The 22350-nt window shown below is 38.3% G+C and overlaps 1 protein-coding gene across 3 annotated transcripts in view; it reads left to right on the top strand.

The window, feature by feature from the left end:
• The window catches only part of TLK1 (tousled like kinase 1), a 170271-nt gene that overhangs the window by 42938 nt on the left and 104983 nt on the right, over positions 1-22350 (top strand). For all 3 annotated transcript variants that reach the window (XM_064373373.1, XM_012468540.2, XM_064373372.1), the window contains exon 2: positions 2742-2860. In XM_064373373.1, coding sequence (XP_064229443.1) covers positions 2742-2860 — 119 coding nt within the window. The remainder of the gene's footprint in view (positions 1-2741; positions 2861-22350) is intronic.

Below are 22350 nucleotides of genomic sequence, written 5' to 3'. Positions count from 1 at the left end.
CTACCAGCAATGCACAAGGATTCCAATTTCTCCACATCCTCACTAGCAGTTGTATATTTTGGTTTTTAGTTTTTGATAACAGCTATCCTAATGGGTATGAAGTGGTATCTCACTGTGATTTTTGGTTTGCATTTCCCTCAGAATTAATGTTGAGCATCTCTTCATGTGCTTATTGGTCATTTGCGTATCTTCTTTGGAAACATTGCCCATTTTAAAAATTGGGTTGTTTTTTGTTACTGAGTTGTGGAAGTTCTTTATATATTCTGGATATCAATCCCTTATCAGACATATGATTTTCAGATATTTTTTTCCTTTCTGTGGGTTGCCATTTCACTCTGTTGATTATGTCCTTTTAGGCACAAAAGTTTTTAATTTTGATGAAATCCAACTTACCTATTATCTTTTTTTTTTTCTTTTTTTTTTTTTGAGACTGAGTCCCACTCTGCCTCCTGGGTTCAAGCGATTGTCTTGCCTCATCCTCCAGAGTAGCTGAGATGACAGGCACACACCATATATGCTCGGCTAATTTTTTGTATTTTTAGTAGAGATGGGTTTTTGCCATGTTGGCCAGGTTGGTCTTGAACTGCTGATCTCAAGAGATCCGCCTGCCTTGGCCTCCCAAGTGCTGGGATTACAGATGTGAGCCACTGCACCTGGCCCTATTTTTGCTTTAGTTGCCTGTGCTTTTGTTGTTGTATCAAAGAAACTGTTGCTAAATTCTCTTTATGTTGTTAAGAGTTAGAAAGTTTTGGGTCTTATATTCAGATATTTTATCCATTTTGAGTTAATTTTTGTATATGGTTAAAGTAAGGATCCCACTTAATTTGTTTGCATGTGGATGTCCAGTTTTCCCTATACCATTTGTTGAAAAGACTGATCTTACCCCACTGGATGGTCTTGGTGTTCTTACTGAAAATAATTTCATTTGAGGATTTATTTTCTGGTCTCTCTGCTTTATCCCATTGATCTATTTATATGTCTGTCTTTATGCCAATACCATATTCTTATTTTTAAAATGGTGATTTAATGTTTTCAAAATAGTCCTGTGCTAGGAAAGGATTGATTTTTTTTTTTTTTTTTTATAAAGCAAAATTTCAGTAGATTGTAAGTTTCAGTGCCAAGCTTAAGACTTGGCAGACCTGGCATATAATAATAGGTGTTTGATTTGAGACTCATGTTTGAAGCCAAAGGAAGTCTGAAAAGAAAACAGAAGGCCGTGGGGAATATTCACCGTTAAGAGAAAACAAGGAGATGGTGGGGGAACAGGTGTGGTTGAATTATGAAAACCTAGAACTTTATATGTTTTTGCTTTTTTTTTTCCCCTCAGTGAAGGAATAATACAGTTTCTGATGTAATAGCAGGAAGAGAAAAAAATGAAAGCATTGATGATACTAAGGATGATATAGTTATAAACCAGTTTAAGGGAAGAATTAAATGATAGTACAATGAAATTGAAGCTAAGGTAGACTTCTAAAAAGATATAAATGAGTGCAGAAGGAAAAAAGGAGTGAATAGATGCCGGAGAGGTAGGGTACTTGTGAATACAATATTTCTTGGATGTCAAGAAGGAATGAGGTCAAAAGCAAGTGTTAAAGGCTTTAGCTTTTTAGAGGGAGTTACCTCTTGTTTTTGAGATAGAAGGAGAAGTAGACAGGGGAAGGTGTATTTTCAGCTACAGGGATGCAAATAGGCATGAAAGGGTGGCTACCATCCATCTAGTCCTCTGTCAAGGTGAGGATAAAAAGTAAGAAAGGAAATTTCAAAAGATAAGATTTATAGGAATAGCTGTGAACCTTTAGGAGAGGAATGTCAGGATGTGTGGAAGGGGGCTGGTGTGGTTTGAAAATGTTCCTTCCCCAAGTCATTCTGGATTCTGGTTATATCCTTACCTGCTCCCTTTGAGAGCTATTCATTTATATCACTTCTAGGGTTTTTGTCAGAACACAATTAGCAGACATAGATAAAATAAGAATTTGTTTGAATTTCATCTAGAATTTGGAGTGCTTTAGTCTTCATGATAACAGTAACATCAGGGTGTTAAATTTTTCGTCTTAATTTTCAAAGTGGTTGTTTAATGGTAAGTGTTGTTACTTCAGTCATCTGTTTGATGTATCTGAGTTTAATTTACCTGATGGAAACTTGAAACTATCAACTGTACAAAAAGTCTTAAGGATTGTGGCAATAATAAAACAGTTCTTTACAGTTTAAAATGTTGTTAGTTATATAAGATATACATAAACAAAATAAGTGCTAATGTCACATAGTGTTAAAATTCTGGGTTAATAGGGAGATTACATTAGCAGAGTAGTGTTTTTTAAACTATGGACCCATGGTTTATAAAATCAATTTAATTGCTTTTAATAGTGTCACCCTATCCTTTTTTTAAATGTACTAGAATAGACTAGAAAATAGATGTTGTACAGGACTCTTACTACTGCATTGCAGTAAGATTAAGCATGCTGTGAAACTTTTAAATATATGAATGTTTGTAACTGTGTACTGAATTTGATGGAAAATATATTTCTTTCTGTGAGTTGCAGCCAAAAGTGTTGGAAATCCATTGTAGGACGTTTTGATAAGTTGATGTGTACATTTAAAAATAAAGTCTCTCAATTTCATCTGCTTATAGCATTCATCTCTAAATTTTTGACATTTTAACTAATCACATGTATATATTTGTGTGTATGTAAGTATACACATATACCTCTATATATGTACATTTTTTTCTTTTTTCTTAATAGGTGCAATGGATGAGCTTCATAGTCTGGATCCAAGAAGGCAAGAGTTATTGGAAGCTCGATTTACTGGAGTTGCAAGTGGGAGCACTGGGAGTACGGGCAGTTGCAGTGTTGGAGCTAAAGTGAGCAAAATTCTCATCTTTGACAGTCTTTCTTTGTATTAAGTGGTCTAAAATTTATTATGTAAAGGATTCTTACGTATGTGCTTAACAGTATATTATTATTGTAATTTTTATAATGTATAGAATAAATCAAATCAGTGTTGATAAACCTGTTTTTAATGTAGTATACCATTTTCAGGGACATTATAATACAGCATAATATGTTTCAGGGGTAAAAAGGAGTTAGGTAGATTGTCCTACTTGTCTCCTACTATGTACTTTCTTACCCTGCCTGCCCTTATCATCCATGGTCCTATCTGTACATCTCATCCACTGTTTCTAACTGTTGCATAAAACTTAAATAGTGTATATCTTTTGGGCCAGTAGTCTCCAACCCCTGGGCTGAGGACCGGTACCAGTCCTGTTAGGAACCTGGCCGCATAGCAGGAGGTGAGCATCAGGAGAGTGAGCATTACTGCCTGAGCTCCAGTTCCTGTTAGATCAGTGGTGGCATTAGATTCTCATAGGAGCACGAGCCCTGTTGTGAACTGTGCACATGTGAGGGATCCAGGTTGTACGCTCCTTATGAGAATCTAATGCCTGATCTGAGATGGAACAGTTTCATCTCTAAACCATTCCCCACTCCACCCCCACCTTCCCCCATTTCATGGAAAAATTGTCTTCCGCAAAACTGATCCCAGGTGCCAAAAAGGTTAAGTATCACTTTGTTCAGCCTTTCAGTTATAGACCCAGATTATCTACCTCAAACTGTGGTCAGTTTTCATGTACTTGTTTTCTTATGGACCTTTGTGACCATTTATTTAGGATATATTCCCAAGAGCACAATTGCCAGATCATAGGGTATGTAGAGACTGAAACTGGATAAATAATACAAGGTTGCTATTCAGAACAGTTGTGCTAATCTGCATTTTCAGCAGAGTGCATGAGTATTTCAGTGTTTCCATATCTCAGAAACACTTGACACCATCCACATTCCTCGTTTAAGTATAAAATATATCTTGTTGTTTTACTTGTACCATCAATTATTCTGAGCATTTCTTCATATGCTTGTTAGCTTGTTGGGAGTCTTAGAAATTATTTTAATTCTTTGTCTGTTTTTATATTAGTATTACTTCCTTTTTTGAACTGATTTTCCCATGTTCCATGTATATTCTACATATTGATTTCTTGTTGACTTCATGCATTATAAGTAACTTCTTCCACTTTGTCATATGTCTCTTACTTTGTTGAGGGTCTCTGTTGTTGAAATGGAGTTGTGTGAATTCATAGCACATTGAATTCTCTAAATTTGTTGTAATCAGCCTCACCAATTTTTTGCCTTATGGTTTGTGCCTTGGAAGTTTTGACTAACTCTTGATATTTAACAAAAATAGGCATCACCGTTAACCATTTGGATCAAATAAACCCTTTTTGTATTTTTATAAAGTTACTTTACTACTAATATGTAGATACAGGAATAAAAGTATTATGAAAAACAACTTTATTAAATATTTTAATAGGAATTATGAGAGGAGAGTAGAGGACAAGGTCAGGGAGGCACGCACCCAGATCGCGCATGGAGTCAACGAGGGGGCTTGCGCTGGCCTGCCTTCTCCCTGCGGGCCTCAGAGATAGCATCCCGCGCGGTGCAGAGGCGACTTGGCTGCGACCTGGACCCAGCTGGAGGTTGCAATCCTCTTGCTGGTCAAGAGTTCCTGGCACACGTGGCGCCCGAACACAGGGACCTGAGATCGGGGATTTTGGTGACGCTTAATGGCTTCTGCTCATACATGCAAAGCTGTTAAAAATGTTATAGCCCGAGCCCCGGAGGAGATCCAAGATGGCCGGTTAGGAGGAACTCGGGATTGCAGCTTTGAGAGAAAGTGCAAAGGGTGAGTGGACGCCGCATTTCCAGACGGATTTTTACTGCCCACAGACCAGGAGATTCACAGGCACAGGAGCCCCATGGGTCGCCAGCGCCGCGGTTTTGACCGGCACGGCTGCTTGGCCTGCACCCTGGTGCAGCGGCTCCCTGTGCAGAGTGAGCGAGACTGAGTCCCCTCTAAGCCAGCAAGGGGAGCTGAAATGGGGAGCCAGGCCAGGAGATTCCCAGGCAAAAAAGCGCCATGAATCTCAGAGCCGCGGTTTCAGCCGACGCAGTGGCTCCCAGGGCAGAGCAGACGAGACGGTGTCCCCTCTTAGCCAGCAAGGGGAGCTAAAACAGGGAGCCAAGCCAGGAGATTGCCGGGCAAAAAAAGAGCCACGGCAAACACAACTGAACCCGAGACGGTCCAGCTCTGTGGAGGAGGGGCGTCCTCCATTACGGAGGCACCCTGCAGTTCCCAGGGCAATCTGCCATAGCCAAGGCAACCCACCACTACAGAGACTCCGCCACTACAGGGGTGGGCCAACATAGCGGAAGCAGTTCTAACTACACCCATATAAACAGGACTGCAGGGAAGTTCACACGGAAGCTGGGCAGAGCCCACAGCAGCTCAGCGAAGCCTCTGCAGGCTGAATGTGACGAGGCTGCCACCTTGTGGGCAGGGAAAAGGGCAGCAGCACAGCGGAAAATCATAAAGCCCTAACTCCCTGGGACAGAACACCTCGAGGGAAGAAAAGGGGGTTTATGAGTTCTGCTGCTGCAGACTTAAAATTACCAAAATCAAAAAGACAGCAACTACAAAGTTGACAGGTGGATAAATCCACAAAGATGGGAAGAAGCCAGCGCAAAAAGGATGAAAACACCCGAAACCAGAACACCTCTCCTCCTACAAGGGATCACAACTCCTCACCAGCAAGGGAACAAGACTGGATGGAGAATGAGTGTGATGAAATGACAGAATCAGCTTTCAGAAAGTGGATAACAAGAAACTTTCATGAGCTAAAAGAACATGTTCTAACCCAATGCAAAGAAACTAAGAACCTTGAAAAAAGACTTGACGAAATGCTAACGAGAATGGACAACTTAGAGAGGAATATGAGTGAATTGATGGAGCTGAAAAACACAACAGGAGAACTTCGCGAAGCATGCACAAGTTTCAACAGCCGAATTGACCAAGCAGAAGAAAGGATATCAGAGGTCGAAGAGCAACTCAATGAAATAAAACGAGAAGGCAACATTAGAGAAAACAGGGTAAAAAGGAATGAACAAAGTCAACAAGAAATAGGGGACTATGTGAAAAGACGTTTGATAGGTGTACCCACATGTGACGAAGAGAATGCATCCAAGCTGGAAAATACTCTTCAGGATATTATCCAGGAAAACTTCCCCAACCTAGCAAGGCAGGCCAATACTCAAGTCCAGGAAATACAGAGAACACCACAAAGATATTCCTCTAGAAGAGCAACCCCAAGGCACATAATCATCAGATTCACCAGGGTTGAAATGAAAAAGAAAATACTAAGGGCAGCCAGAGAGAAAGGTCGGGTTACCCATAAAGGGAAGCTCATCAGACTCACAGCAGATCTCTCAGCAGAAACCCTACAAGCCAGAAGAGAGTGGGGGCCGATATTCAACATCCTTAAAGAAAAGAACTTTCAACCCAGACTTTCATATCCAGCCAAACTAAGCTTCATAAATGAAGGAAAAATAAAATCCTTTGTGAACAAGCAAGTACTCAGAGATTTCATCACCACCAGACCAGCTTTACAAGAGCTCCTGAAGGAGGCACTACACATAGAAAAGAACAACCAGTACCAGCCACTCCAAAAACACACGAAATAGTAAAGAGCATCAACACAATGAAGAATCTGCATCAACCAATGGGCAAAACAGCCAGCTAGCATCAAAATGACAGGATCAAATTCACACATAACAATATTAACCCTAAATATAAACGGACTAAATGGCCCAGTCAAAAGACACAGACTGGCAAATTGGATAAAAAGCCAAAACCCATTAGTGTGCTGTATCCAGGAAACCCATCTCACATGCAAGGATACACAAAGGCTCAAAATAAAGGGATGGAGGAAGATTTACCAAGCAAATGGAGAGCAAAAAAAGTAGGAGTTGCAATTCTCATCTCTGATAAGATAGACTTTAAAGCAACAAAGATCAAAAGAGACAAAGAAGGACATTACATAATGGTGAAAGGATCAATGCAACAAGAAGAGCTAACGATCCTAAATATATATGCACCTAATACAGGAGCACCCAGATACATAAGGCAAGTTCTTAAAGACTTACAAAGAGACTTAGACTCCCACACAATAATTGTGGGAGACTTCAACACACCATTATCAATATTAGACAGATCAACGAGACAGAAAATTAACAAGGATATCCAGGACTTGAACTCAGACCTGGAACAAGCAAACCTAATAGACATTTACAGAACTCTCCACCCCAAATCCACAGAATATACATTCTTCTCAGCACCACATCACACCTACTCTAAAATTGACCACATAATTGGAAGTAAATCACTCCTCAGCAAATGCAAAAGAACGGAAACCATAACAAACAGTCTCTCAGACCACAGTGCAATCAAGTTAGAACTCAGAATTCAGAAACCAACCCATAACCACACAGCTTCATGGAAAATGAACAACTTTCTCCTGAATGTTGACTGGATAAACAATGAAATGAAGGCAGAAATAAAGATGTTCTTCGAAACCAACGAGAACGAAGACACCACATACCAGAATCTCTGGGACACATTTAAAGCAGTCTCTAGAGGAAAATATATAGCAATAAGTGCCCACATGAGAAGAAAGGAGAGATCTAAAATTGACACCCTATTGTCAAAATTGAAAGAGCTAGAGGAGCAAGATCAAAAAAACTCAAAACCTAGCAGAAGACAAGAAATAACTAAGATCAAAGCAGAATTGAAGGAGATAGAGACACGAAAAACCCTACAAAAAAATCAATAAATCCAGGAGCTGGTTTTTTGAAAAGATTAACACAATAGACAGACCACTAGCCAGATTAATAAAAAAGAAAAGAGAGAATAACCAAATAGATGCAATAAAAAATGATAAAGGGGATATCACCACAGATGCCACAGAAATTCAAACCATCATCAGAGATTATTACAAACAACTCTATGCACATAAACTAGAAAACCTGGAAGAAATGGATAAATTCCTGGACAGTTGCCTCCTCCCAAGCCTAAACCAGGAAGAAGTCGAAACCCTGAATAGCCGAATAACAAGGTCTGAAGTCGAGGCAGCAATTAAGAGCCTACCACCCAAAAAAAGCCCAGGTCCAGATGGGTTCACAGCCGATTCTACCCGACATACAAAGAGGAACTGGTACCATTCCTACTGAAACTATTCCAAATAATCCAAAAAGATGGAATCCTTCCCAAATCATTTTATGAGACCAACATCATCCTAATACCAAAACCCGGCAGAGACTCAACAAGAAAAGAAAACTACAGGCCAATATCCATGATGAACATAGATGCAAAAATCTTCAATAAAATACTGGCAAGCCAATTATAACAGCACATCAAAAAGCTTATCCACCATGATCAAGTAGGATTCATCCCAGGGATGCAAGGCTGGTTCAATATATGCAAGTCTATAAATGTAGTTCACCACATAAACAGAACCAAAGACAAAAACCACATGATTATCTCAATTGATGCAGAGAAAGCCTTCGACAAAATTCAACAGCCGTTTATGCTAAAAACTCTCAATAAACTAGGTATCAACGGAACGTATCTCAAAATAATAAAAGCTATTTATGACAAACCGACAGCCAATATCATACTGAACGGGCAAAAACTAGAAGCATTCCCTTTAAAATCTGGCATTAGACAAGGATGCCCTCTCTCACCACTCCTATTCAATATAGTACTGGAAGTTCTAGCCAGAGCAATCAGGCAAGAAAAAGAAATAAAGGGTATTCAATTAGGAAAGGAGGAAGTCAAATTGTCTCTATTTGCAGACGACATGATTGTATATCTAGAAGACCCCATCGTCTCAGCCGAAAATCTCCTGAAACTGATAAGCAACTTCAGCAAAGTCTCAGGATACAAAATCAATGTGCAAAAATCACAAGCATTCCTATACACCAATAACAGACTTAAAGAGAACCAAATTAAGAACGAACTGCCATTCACAATTGCTACAAAGAGAATAAAATACCTAGAAATACAACTAACAAGGAACGTAAAGGATCTCTTCAAGGAGAACTACAAACCACTGCTCAACGAAATAAGAGAGGACACAAACAGATGGAGAAACATTCCATGTTCATGGTTAGGAAGAATCAATATTGTGAAAATGGCCATACTGCCCAAAGTAATTTACGGATTCAACGCTATCCCCATCAAGCTACCAGTGACCTTCTTCACAGAACTGGAAAAAACCACCTTAAACTTCATATGGAACCAAAAGAGAGCTTGCATAGCCAAGTCAATTCTAAGCAAAAAGGACAAAGCAGGAGGCATCACACTACCGGACATCAAACTCTACTACAAGGCTACAGTAATCAAAACAGCATGGTACTGGTACCAAAACGGATATAGACCAATGGAACAGAACAGAGGCATTGGAGGCAACACAACATAACTACAACCATCTGATCTTTGACAAACCTGATAAAAACAAGCAATGGGGAAAGGATTTCCTGTTCAATAAGTGGTGTTGGGAAAACTGGCTAGCCATATGCAGAAAGCAGAAACTCGACCCCTTCCTGACACCTTACACTAAAATTGACTCCAGATGGATTAAAGACTTAAACATAAGACCTAACACCATAAAAACCCTAGAAGGAAACCTAGGCAAAACCATTCAGGATGTAGGCGTAGGCAAGGACTTTATGACCAAAACACCAAAAGCATTGGCAACAAAAGCCAAAATAGACAAATGGGACCTAATCAAACTCCACAGCTTCTGCACAGCAACAGAAACAGTCAATAGAGTGAATCGGCAACCAACAGAATGGGAAAAAATTTTTGCAGTCTACGCATCTGACAAAGGGCTGATATCCAGAATTTACAACGAATTAAAACAGATTTACAAGAAAAAAACAAACAAGCCCATTCAAAAATGGGCAAAGGATATGAACAGATACATTACAAAAGAAGACATACATGAGGCCAACAAGCATATGAAAAAATGCTCATCATCACTGGTCATTAGAGAAATGCAAATCAAAACTACATTGAGATACCGTCTCACGCCAGTTAGAATGGCAATCATTAAAAAATCCGGAGACAACAGATTCTGGAGAGGATGTGGAGAAATAGGAACACTTTTACACTGTTGGTGGGAGTGTAAATTAGTTCAACCATTGTGGAAGACAGTGTGGCGATTCCTCAAGGACCTAGAAATAGAAATTCCATTTGAGCCAGCAATCCCATTACTGGGTACATACCCATAGAACTATAAATCATTCTATAATAAAGACACATGTAGACATATGTTCATTGTGGCACTGTTTACAATAGCAAAGACCTGGAACCAACCCAAATGCCCATCGATGATAGACTGGACAGGAAAAATGTGGCACATATACACCATGGAATATTATGCAGCCATCATAAACGATGAGTTCGCATCCTTTGTAGGGACGTGGATGAACCTGGAAACCATCATTCTCAGCAAACTGACACAAGAACACACAATCAAACATCGCATGTTCTCACTCATAGATGGGTATTGAACAATGGGAACACATGGACACAGGGAGGGGAGCACTATACACTGGGGTCTGTTGGGGGTGAGTGGGGGAACAGCGGGGGGTGGGGAGTTGGATAGAGATAGCATGGGGAGAAATGCCAGATACAGGTGAAGGGGAGGAAGGCAGCAAATCACACTGCCATGTATGCACCTATGCAACAACCTTGCATGTTTTTCACATGTACCCCAAAACCTAAAATGCAATTTAAAAAAATAATAAAATAAAAAAATAAGAATTATAAGGTACACCTCTTTGTATCAAGTAAATTTTGGCTCATAAGCATAAAAGATGAAAGAATACTGTGATGTGTCCTTTGAGCATAATGAGGTGGTCCAGAATTTGTTTGCAGAATATTATATGATGCAGTCCTTACCATGTTGCCTTTTTTTTCCTTAGAAATATATTGTTCAATTCATTGATTGTTGAATTTGAGAAAATTCACCTAGGATTTTGTTATGTGACAACTCTGTCTGAGATTTTACTTATAGTCAGTATCACCACCATCAGCTTCAGAGTCTAGAAATGCTACTTACTGTTGGTGTTTATTTTCTGATTTGTCTAATAATTGTAAGATATATTCCTCTGTCATTTTCTTCTCTTGGCCGTTGTGGGTGGAAATGAAAAAAAATTTTTTTTTTTTTTTTTTTTGAGACAGAGTCTTGCAATGTCATCTGGGCTGGAGTGTACTGGTAAGATCTCGGCTCACTGCAGCCTCCGCCTCCCAGGTTCAAGCAATTCTCTTGCCTCAGCCTCACGAGTAGCTGGGACTACAGGCGCATGCCACCACACCGGCCAGTGTTTTGTATTTTTTTTTTTTTTTTTGAGACGGAGTTTCGCTCTTGTTACCCAGACTGGAGTGCAATGGCACGATCTTGGCTCACCGCAGCCTCCACCTCCTAGGTTCAAGCAATTCGCTTGCCTCAGCCTCCCGAGTAGCTGGGACCACAGGCATGGTGTTTTGTATTTTTAGTAGAGACAGTGTTTCACTATGTTAGCCAGGGTGGTCTTGATCTCCTGACCTCGTGATCTGTCCGCCTTGGCCTCCCAAAGTGTTGGGATTACAGGTGTGAGCCACTGCAGCTGGCCACCTTTTTTAATTTCTAGAGGCTGCTGTGGTCTTTGGCTTTGCTATTCCTCCAATTTCAAAGGCAGCAATAATCCCATTTCCTTGACCATTCTTCCACCATCACATCTCCCTCTGACAACAGTCTGGAAAGGTTGGGTCTCTACTTTTGTGTACCCATGTGATTAGATTAGACCAACCCAAATAATTTGGGATAATTTCCCCAACTCAAAGTCCTTACCCTTAATCACTTCTGCAAAGTCCTTTTTTGCCACATAAGTTAACATATTCATAGGCTCTGGGGTTTAGGGCATGTGTATCATTGGGCAATTATTCTGCCTACCATACACCATCATTCTTCATTTTTTTCTTTAATTTTAATTTTGTTTTTTAGTGTAGTTGGGAATAATTGATGAAAATCATAAGTAATGATGAAGTAATTCCCAGTATGTAATTAAAAAATGCAAAACATAGGAAAAATAAGATCTGTAAGATTCTATAATGTACTTTAGATTTATGAAAGGGTCGATTTGACATCTGGTAATTGCAAGATAGAATGAGTTATATTCTATTAAAAATTTTTGTTTTTTCGATGATCTCTAAGAAAGAGTGAAAATCCTCAAATATCAGTCTTTACAAATACTTAGAGTGGCTCAAAAAAGAAATTCAAAAACTAGAATTTTATTTCATAGACTTTGATGGTATCCTAAGTGTTAAATACTGCTTCTCCATCCCTGGACCACAAAGATACTCTACAGTTTCTGTTATTACTTTTGTTTTTTATTTTTATTTTTTTGAGATGGAGTCTTGCTCTTGTCACCCAGGCTGGAGTGCAGTGGCGCAATCTCAGCTCACTGCAACTTCTGCCTCCTGGGTTCAAGTGATTCTCCTGCCTCAGCCTCCTGAGTGGCTGGGATTACAGGCGTGTGCCAGCACACTCAGCTAATTTTTATATTTTTAGTAGACACAGGATTTCACCATGTTTGTCATGCTGAACTTGAACTCCTGACCTCATGATCTGCCCACCTCGGCCTCCCAAAGTGCTGGGATTACAGATGTGAGCCACTGTGCTCAGCTGGGGAGATCTGTCATTTTAATTTCTTTAATATTTAGTTTATTAATTCATTTCATGTAAGCTTTTAAACTTACTAGTATATAGTTATAATACTTTTAAAAACCTCCTTTGTTATTTTCTTTCTTCATATTCTCCTTTTCTTTTCATTCTTGCCAGAGCTTTGTTTAATGACTATTTCAAATAAACTGATTTTTATTTTACTTTTTTTTTTTTCACTGTTTTGTTCTCACTTTTCCCCATTGATTTCTGCCTTTGTAAGTTACTTGTTTTGGATTTGCTTCTGTGACTCTTCTTCCAGCTATTAAGTTGAATGTTTAGTTTATTTACTTGTGTAGAGACATAATTAACGTACAATAAAATGCATAGCTCTTATGTGTTCAGTTATGGGACTCTCTCCATGGTTTTTTTTAAAGGTATAATTCCCAATTAGTAAAATTCCTCTTTTTTACTATATAGTTGTGTTGTAAGATTTGACAAATGTATATAATTGTGTAACCACCGTCATAATTAAGATATTAAATAGTTTATTTTGCCAAAATATTTCCCCATGGCCCTTTGTAGTCAATTCCTCTAGGTTGCCTTTGGCAACCACTGATCTGTGTTCTGTTCTTTCAGTTTAGGTTTTTAAGAAATGCTCTATAAGTGGAATACATATTGCAATATGTACCTTTTTGAGTCTGGCTTCTTTTAACTTAGCATAATGCATTCATTTGAGATTGATCCATGTTGTTGGATGTTTGCCCCCTCCCCTTCTTTTTTAATGAAGTCTTGCACTGTTGCCAGGCTGGAGTGCAGTGCCATGAACTTGGCTCACTGTAACCTCCAGCTCCCAGGTTCAAGCAATTCTCCTGCTTCAGCCTCCTGAGTAGCTGAGACTACAGGTGCACACCACCACGCCCAGCTAATTTTTGTATTTTTAGTAGAGATGTGGTTTCACCATATTGGCCAGGGTGGTCTCGATCTCCTTACCTTGTGATCCACCTGCCTTGGCCTCCCAAAGTACTCGGATTACAGGCCTGAGCCACTGGGCCTGGCCAGATGTTGGACCCTTTTGAATGCTAAATAGTATTCTACTGTATGAAGATAACCACTTCTTTTTAGTCCATTTTCTATTTATTTATTTTTTGAGACAGAGTCTGACTCTGTTGCCCAGCTGGAGGGCAGTGGCACAATCTTGGCTCACTGCAACCTCCATTTCCCAGGTTCAAGTGATTCTTGTGCCTCAGCCTCCCAAGTAGCTGGGATTACAGGCACGCACCATCATGACCAGCTAGTTTTTGTATTTTAGTAGAGATAGGGATTCACGCTGTTGGTCAGGCTGGTCTCAACTCCTGACCTCAAGTGATCTGCCTGCCTTGGCCTCCTAAAGTACTGGGTTTACAGGCATGGGACACCATGCCTGGCCTTTTTAGTTCATTTTCTAGATGAGGAACATTAGTGTTGTTTCCAGTGTTTTCGTAATTAGGAGAAAAGGTATTATAACCATTTGTGTATACCCCCCCTCTTAGATTTGGAAATTATTGAGTATAAATACCACACAAAACAAAATATAGAACATTTCTATCCCTCCGGAGAGTTTAGTTCTGCCTGTACTTGGATTCCATATACAGTAAATGAAAGCATGCACTATATTGTTTTGTATCTGGCATCCTTTATTTAACGTAGTATTTTTGAAACTTATCTAGGTTGCTGTTATTTTACCAGTTAATTCTTTCTGTTGCTGAATAGAATTCCATTGTATAGATATACCACAGTTTGTTATGTGTTTAGTAGAGTGGTATTTGGATGTTTTCAGTTTTGCCTGTTATAAGTAAGGTAACAATAAACATTTTGGTACAAATGTTTTGGTAACATGTTTCTGTTTTTCTTGGGAAGATTCTTAGCTGTGTAGATGTGTATTTAATTTGATAAGAAACTGCCAGATTTCCAAAGTGTTTGTACAGGTTTCTGCTCTAGCCAGCACTGTACAAGAACTTTGATTATTCTGCATCCTCCCTGACATTTTGTTGTGATTCTTTTTCATTTCGGCATAGTGAGTGTAAAGTAATATCAGCTCGTTTATTTTAACTTTGCTCGTTTGTTGATTAATGCTATCCCTCTAAGAACTGCTGTAACTGTTCCATAAGTTTTGATAGGTGCTATTTTAATTAATATTCAGATCTGCGTATTTCTTAAGTACCTTTGTTTCCTTTTTAACACAAGGGTTATTAATATAGGATATTCTGAGCTATCTTTTTGTTATGGATTTTCAGTCGGTTGCATTACAGTTGGAAAGTTGTTTGTATGACATCAGTCCCTGAATGTGCCTTATTTTAGAAATATTTCATACCTAATAGCTCTTAATTGTATTTGTTCAGATCTTAGATATCTTCTTGTATTGTCAACTCGGTGTATCTTTTTCTGAGAGAGATGTATTAAAATATTTAACTGATGATTTATGTATTTCTGCTTGCTGTTTGTTTTTGCATGTTATAATTTGAGGCAGTATTTTTACATGTGTATATCTTGTTCTGTTCTTTTTATGACTGTACACTATTTATTGTTAACTTTAGCTTTCCTTTCGTATTTATTTTAGATATATGGTTTTCTATTTTATTTTTGCTCTTTTAAAATGTGTTTCTTGGGGCTGGGAGTGGTGGCTTATGCCTGTAATCCTAGCATTTTGGGAGGCCGAGGCAGGTGGATCACTTGACCCCAGGAGTTTGAGGTGTGGTAGTGTGCACTTGTAGTCCCAGCTTCTTGGAAGGTTCAGTTGGGAGGATCACTTGAGTCCAGGAGGTTGAGGCTGCAGTAAGCTGAGATCACGCTACTGCTCTCCAGCCTGGACTATAGAGTGAGACTCTGTCTCATTTAAAAAATAAATCATTTTAAATGTGTTTCTTGTAGACAACATGTTTTTTGCTACAATAGGAGCATTCAACACTCTTAAATGGTGAGGTTTTTTTTTTTTTCTTAAATTTTTTGTGATTATTGTTATTTTCTGACTTGATTCTGCCATCTATTGCCTAATGTCTTCTTCTTGTACTCTATTTGTTTTTCATTGGACAGGAAATTTTTTCCTGATGTTTTAAAATTACATATTCTGTTTGTAGTGTTATAATGATACTCTGTACTCAGTATAGTGTATCGTATATGAGTACAGAGGGTCATTATAATGCCAAAAATGCTCTCTCAAACTGCAATTCAGTGGGTTTTTTCCCCTTAAATTTTTTTCAAATTTTTATTTTGAAAATAATCTATACCTATATAAAAGTTGAAAACGTAGTACAAAGAATGCCATCATATTCTTTATCTCGATTTTAAAAGATGTAAACAGTTTTGCTTAATTTGTATTTATGTATATCCTTACCATCTCTCTCATATTACTGTGGTCTCCTGGCTCCTGTTTTTTTTCCCCCCCCCATAGAGGATCTCATTCTGTCACCCAGACTGAAGTGCAGTGACACAGTCTCGGGTCACTGCAGCCTCTGCCTCCCAGGCTCAAGCAATTCTCATGCCTGAGGCTTCTGAGTAACTTGGACTATAGGCAAGTGCCACCACACCTGGCTAATAAGTTTTTTGTATTTTTTTTAGAGATGGGTCTCACCATGTTGTCCAGGCTGGCATTTAACTCCTGGGCTTAAGCAGTCCACCCACCTCGGCCTCCCAGAATGTTGTGATTACGGGCGTGAGCCGCTGCGCCTGGCAAGCTCCCTTTTTTTATTCAGTTGTTATAATTCATTAGTGTCATTCTCTTTGAAATTCAAATTGTCTCAGATTTGGCCAGTGGAAGCTCCTTCACATGGTCACTTGAGAAATCTTTTATTAGTCTTTGGTTTTCAGACACAAGACGTTTCTGGCTTACCTCCTCGTCCTTTTCTGCATTGAATATGAGCAGATACTCTCCAAGGATTCCCCCTTCATTTTAATGAAGAATGATACTTAGGAACCAACATCTAGGTGCTAGTTATGCTTATTGTTATAATACATAATAGTCTCTTAGAAGAATACCAGCTAATGTAGAATCAGAACAATCACCATTTGATATCCTCAATATGATTATGACTAAGGCAAAGATCATCAATGGATGCTAATACCATTTAGTAAAATGTTTTCAAGAGCAGTATACTTTCAAGGTCCGAATGTTTTACTCCACATATTAGTTATTACAGCAGAGAAATGTATGTTTAAAATGGGCACCGTTTCTCACCATAATAAGCAAGGTCAGACTTTTCACTGGCATATTATCTCAGAGAATCTGCCATTGTGTGTGCCTCCTAAGGTAATGCAGTAGGAGGTACATAAATCACCTCTGTTTTTAATGCTGGAAGTATTTGATTTGAATTTAATCGTGAGACCATACTCCTGGGACACAGCTGGATAACTGGTCTAGACTCATCAAAGTATTCAGTGTCTTGAAGAACAAAGAGAGAGAAATGGAATTGTTGTAGATTGGATGAGACTAAAGAGATGTAGCAGTCAGATGCGGTGTGTGAATCTGAATCCTGATTTGTACCTAGACTGAGGAAAAACAGTTATAAAGGACATTTTTTGTGACAATAGGGGAAATTCGAGCATAGGTGTATGTTAGATGAAGATACTGAATTAATGTTGGTTTTATTCTTTTGTCTTTTGGATAATTTTGAAAATTCATTTAAGAACAAATATAGATGAAGCTACAGAATGTGTGAGAGTTGTGACCAGTGACTCCTGTAATGTTTAAAGTGATGATGGTAATGTGCTTGTGAGATGCAGTATTATTGGGTAGGCAAATTTTAATAATAGTAGCATCAGGAGTTTGTAATTTGGAAGTGAGAACATTCTAAGGATCAAATTGCTGGTAGAGAGTGCTCTAGGAGAGAGGGACAAGGGAGAAAGGTAAATAAGTTATCTAGGTGTATTGATTTATCTGTAGGGAAAAAATAGAGCAGTATATTTGCTAAAAGCAAGAAAGTAAGCACAAGCAACAAATACTGTACATAAAACTTTTTTAGTTTTTTGTTGTTTTGTTTTTCTGCTTTTATTTTTAATTGATTGAGTAATTGTACATATTTATGGAGTACAGTGTGCTTATTTCAGTACATTGTAGACAATGTATAATGATCAGATCAGGGTAAGTAGCAGATCTGTTGCATCAAACATTTATTATATCTTTGTGATGGGAACATTCTAAATCTGCTTTTCCAGCTATTTGAAGATATACAATAAATTGTTGTTAATTATAGTCTGCCTGTAGTGCTACAGAACAGTAGGACTTACTCTTCCTTTCTAGTTGTACTTTTATAATCATTAATCAACTGTTGGCTGTCCCCTCCTGCCTACTCTTCCCTACCTCTTTTCTGCTCTCTATTTACATAAGATCAGCCTTTTTGGTTTCTGCTTATGAGTAAGAACATGCAATATTTATTTTTCAGTGCCTGGCTAATTTCACTTAACAGTGTCCTCCAAGCTCATCTATGTTGCTGTGAATGAGAGAAATATTTTTAATACTATTTAAAAATTTTTAAATAGTATTCCATTTTGTATATATACCATATTTTCTTTATTCGTCTGTTGATAGACACTGAGATTAATTCCATACTTTAGCTATTATGAATCATGTTACAGTAAACATGGGAATGTAGGTATCTCTTCAATGTACTGATTCCTTTGCTTTGTGTATATACCCAGTAGTAGGATTGCTGGATCATATGGTAGTTCTATTTTTTTTTTTAAGGAACCTCCATATTTCTTTTTCATAATGGCTGTACTAATTCACACTTCCACCAACAGTGTAGGAGGGTTTCCCTTTCTCTGCATCCTTGCCAGTATTTGTTATTTTTTGTCTTTTTTTTTTTTTTTTTTTTTTTTTTTCTGAGACAGAGTCTTGCTTTGTTGCCAGGCTGGAGTGTAAGGGCGCGATCTCGGCTCACTGTAACCTCCACCTCCTGGTTTCAAGCAATTCTCCTGACTCAGCCTCTTGAGTAGCTGGAACTACAGGTGTGCGCTACCATTGCCCAGCTAATTTTTGTATTTTTAGTAGAGATGGGGTTTCACCATGTTGACCAGTGTGGTCTCGATCTCCTGACCTCATGATCTACCTGTCTCGGCTTCCCAAAGTGCTGGGATTACAAGTGTCAACCACCACAACTGACCATTTTTTGTCTTTTTGATAGCCATCCTAGCTGGGGTCAGATTTTACTCCACTGTGGTTTTAATTTCCATTTGCCTGATTATTGATTATGTTGAACATTTTTTAAATACACCTGTTAACCATTTGTATGGTTACTTCTTTCGAGAGATGTCTTTGCCCATTTTAAGATTGGATTATTTATTGTTCTGCTGTTGAGTTGTTTGAGTTTGTTGTAACTTCTGGATGTTAATCCCTTCTCAGATGAATAGTTTACAAAGCATTTTCTTCCATTCTGCAGGTTGTCTCTTCACTTTATGATTGTTTCCTTTGCTGTGAAGAAGCTTTTTAGTTTGAGAAAATACCATTTGTCAATTTTTGCTTTTGTTTTCTGTGCTTTTGAGATCTTCTTCATAAAATCTTTACCTAGACCAGTGTCCTGAAGTGTTTCCCCTAACTAAGGTTTTTACCTAGTAGCTTCATAGTTTTGGATCTTAGTTTAAATCCTCAACCCATTTTGAGTTCATTTTTGTGTACAGTGAGATAGGGGTCTAGTTTCATTTTTCTGCATTTGGATATACAGTTTTTAATGTTTCTGGTGCCTCTGTCGAAGACTGGTTGGATATAAATGCATAGATTTATTTCTGGATTCTCTTCTGTTCCATTGATCTGTGTCTTTTTATGGCAATGGCATGCTGTTTTGCTTATTGTAACATTGTAGTATATTTTGACGTCCAGTAGTGTGATGCCTCCAGTTTTATTGCTTTGGCTATTGAGAGCTTTTTTATGGTTTCATATGAATTTTAGGATTTTTTTTTTTCTGTGAGGAATATCATTGGTATTTTGATAGGAATTGCATTGAATCTGTAGATCACTTTTGGTAGTATGTCATTTTCACAGTATTCTTCCAATTCATGAACATGGGGTGTCTATTTTTTTAATGTCCTCTTTAATTTTTTTCCTCAGTGTTTTATAGTTTTCCTTGTAGAAATTCTTCACCTCATTGGTTAAATTTATTTCTATTTTTGTTTGTTTGTTCGTAGTTCTTGTAAATGGAATTGCTTTTTTTTTTTTTTTTTCCCCAGACAGAATCTCACTCTGTTGCCCAGGCTGGAGTGCTGTGGCACAATCTCGGCTCACTGCAACCTCTGCCTCCTGGATTTAAGCAATTCTTGTGCCTCAGTCTCCTAAGTAGCTGGGATTACAGGGGCCCACCACCATGCCCAGCTAATTTTTGTATTTTTAGTAAAGACAGAGTTTCACCGTGTTGGCCAGGCTGGTCTCAAACTCCTGGCCTCAAGTGATCCACCTGCCTCGGCCTCCCAGAGTGCTGGGATTACAGGCGTGAGCCACCGCTCCCGGCCAGGAATTGCTTTTTCTGCTAGTTCATTGTTGGTGTATAGAAATGCTACTAATTCCTATATGTTGATTTTGTATTCTGCAACTTTACTGAATTTGTTTATCAGTTCTAACAGCTTTTTGGTGAAGCTTTTAGGGTTTTCCATATATGAATTCATGTCATTTGCTATACATAGAACTTTTAAATTCTTGGAATAGAATGTAGAAGGAGGAATATAAAGAAATGTAATCCAACAAAAGATAGGAGAAGGAGAAAGAGAGAAAAAGAAAATATTTTATTTTTATCTGCTATTTTATAAGATAGAAGCAATAAAGCTAGGTATGTATTATCACAATAAATGAGACTCTATCTATAGGCTGTAAACAAGAAACATCCCTTTTAAAATGATGCATATTGGAAATACCTACAAAGAAAATATCTCAGATAATCACAAAGAAAAATAAAATACAATTAAATAAAAATTTGAGGTCAGGCATGGTGGCTGTAATCCCAGCACTTTGAGAGGCCCAGGGAGGCGGATCACTTGAGGTCAGAGGTTCAAGACCAGTGTGACCAAAATGGCAAAACCCTGTCTCAAAGTATTAGCTGCGCGTGGTGGCACTCACCTATAATCCCAGCTGCTCAGGAGGCTGAAGGAGGAGAATTGCTTGAACCCAGGAGGTGAGGTTTGCAGTGAGCCAAGATTGTGCCACTGCACTCCAGCCTGGGTGACAGAGTGTGACTTCTGTGTCCAAAAAATATATATATATATATATTTATATTTGAGATCAGTTTTTTTTTTTCCTTAACTCAGAACCTTCCAAAAAAACTTCCCATTGCATTGCAAATAAAACTCACTGTCTTCACTGTGCCCCGCACAGATCTAAAGGCCTTCCTCTAAATCAGGAGGCCTTCTGATCTAGCCTTAGGCTAACAACTGCCCCACTGAGGCACCCACACTGACTTATTTGCCACTTGCTTCAAACATACTTCTCACTCACTTCATTCAAATTTCACCTCTTCAAAGAGGCCTTATCTCGGCGCTCTATGTAAGATAATACCTTTGTCATTGCCCCTTCATTTTTCCACTTTAAAAGAAAATAATACAACTTATTGATTGATAGGTAATACTAAAATGTATATGTTTGTTTATATTTTCTTTCCCTTCTTTTAATGGAAACTCCATGAGCACTTGGACTTGAGTCTGTTTTTTCCACTGCTGTATCCCTAGCATCTACAACAGTACCAAGGCCCTCAATGAATATTTTTGAATGCATGAATGAATAGCAAAAAAAAAGCATTCTTCAAAGGCAAAAACCTTGAGTGGTGTAAAGATAGATTTTTTTGAGATGGAGTTTCACTCTTGTTGCCCAGGCTGGAGTGCAAGGGGGCATTCTTCGCTCACTGCAACCTCTGCCTCCCAGGTTCAAGCGATTTTCCTACCTCAGAGTAGCTGGAATTACAGACATGTGCCACCATGCCTGGCTAATTTTGTAGTTTAAGTAGACACTGTGTTTCTCCATGTTAGGCTGCTCTCGAACTCCCGACCTCAGGTGATCCGCACGCCTCAGCCTCCCAAAGTGCTGGGATTGCAGGTGTAAGTCACTGCACCTGGCCAATAGATTTTTTTTTAAGGACTAAGGCGCCACAAAGAAGATAAGGCAGTTATAAATTTTTACATATCAAACCATTCTAGAAATAACAGTGAATTTATTTAAAAATTTATGATGAGGGATTTTAATATAATTCTTTTTGATTTTGACTGTTGTTTTACCCTAAGCCTGTTTCACCTGTTTATTTATTTGCCAGACCCTGGTAGCATATGAATTTGTGACTATCAGATAGAAGGGTAAATGTTACAAACTGTAAGTATGTAAACTTACTGTGTAATTGTTGTGTTGGAAGAAGTTAAGGATATATTTTCTTATTTTACATAATGAGGAGTTGTTACAGTTTGAACTTAAAAAGATTATATTACTTTTAAGGTAAGGCAATCATTTGAAAAATTAAAAGTAAAAATATAACTAAATGTGTCAGAAAGAAGGAGCAACTGTGATGCTAGGTAAATTCTTCATGTTCCCTGGCAGGGTCAATTGAGGATTTACTGGAATCTGGTACATACAGTAGATTACTCTGCACCTGTTTGAAAGAAAGGAAGTAAAGAAAAAAAAGGAATGAAGAAGCTATCTATGTTTTGATTTGGAAATGTCTCCAAGATATATTAAGATAAAAATATGCAGTGCAGTCTGTATAATGTTTGAGTAAGAAGGGAGGAACCAAAGAATATATATTTAATTTGCTTGTATAGAA

The sequence above is a fragment of the Aotus nancymaae genome, unplaced genomic scaffold (assembly GCF_030222135.1).
Source record: "Aotus nancymaae isolate 86718 unplaced genomic scaffold, 86718_ANA_hifiasm-v0.15.2.pri h1tg000008l, whole genome shotgun sequence".
NCBI lineage: Eukaryota > Metazoa > Chordata > Mammalia > Primates > Aotidae > Aotus > Aotus nancymaae.
The sequence above is the reverse complement of the archived record's forward strand: the minus strand, read 5'-3'. Positions and strand labels throughout refer to the sequence as shown.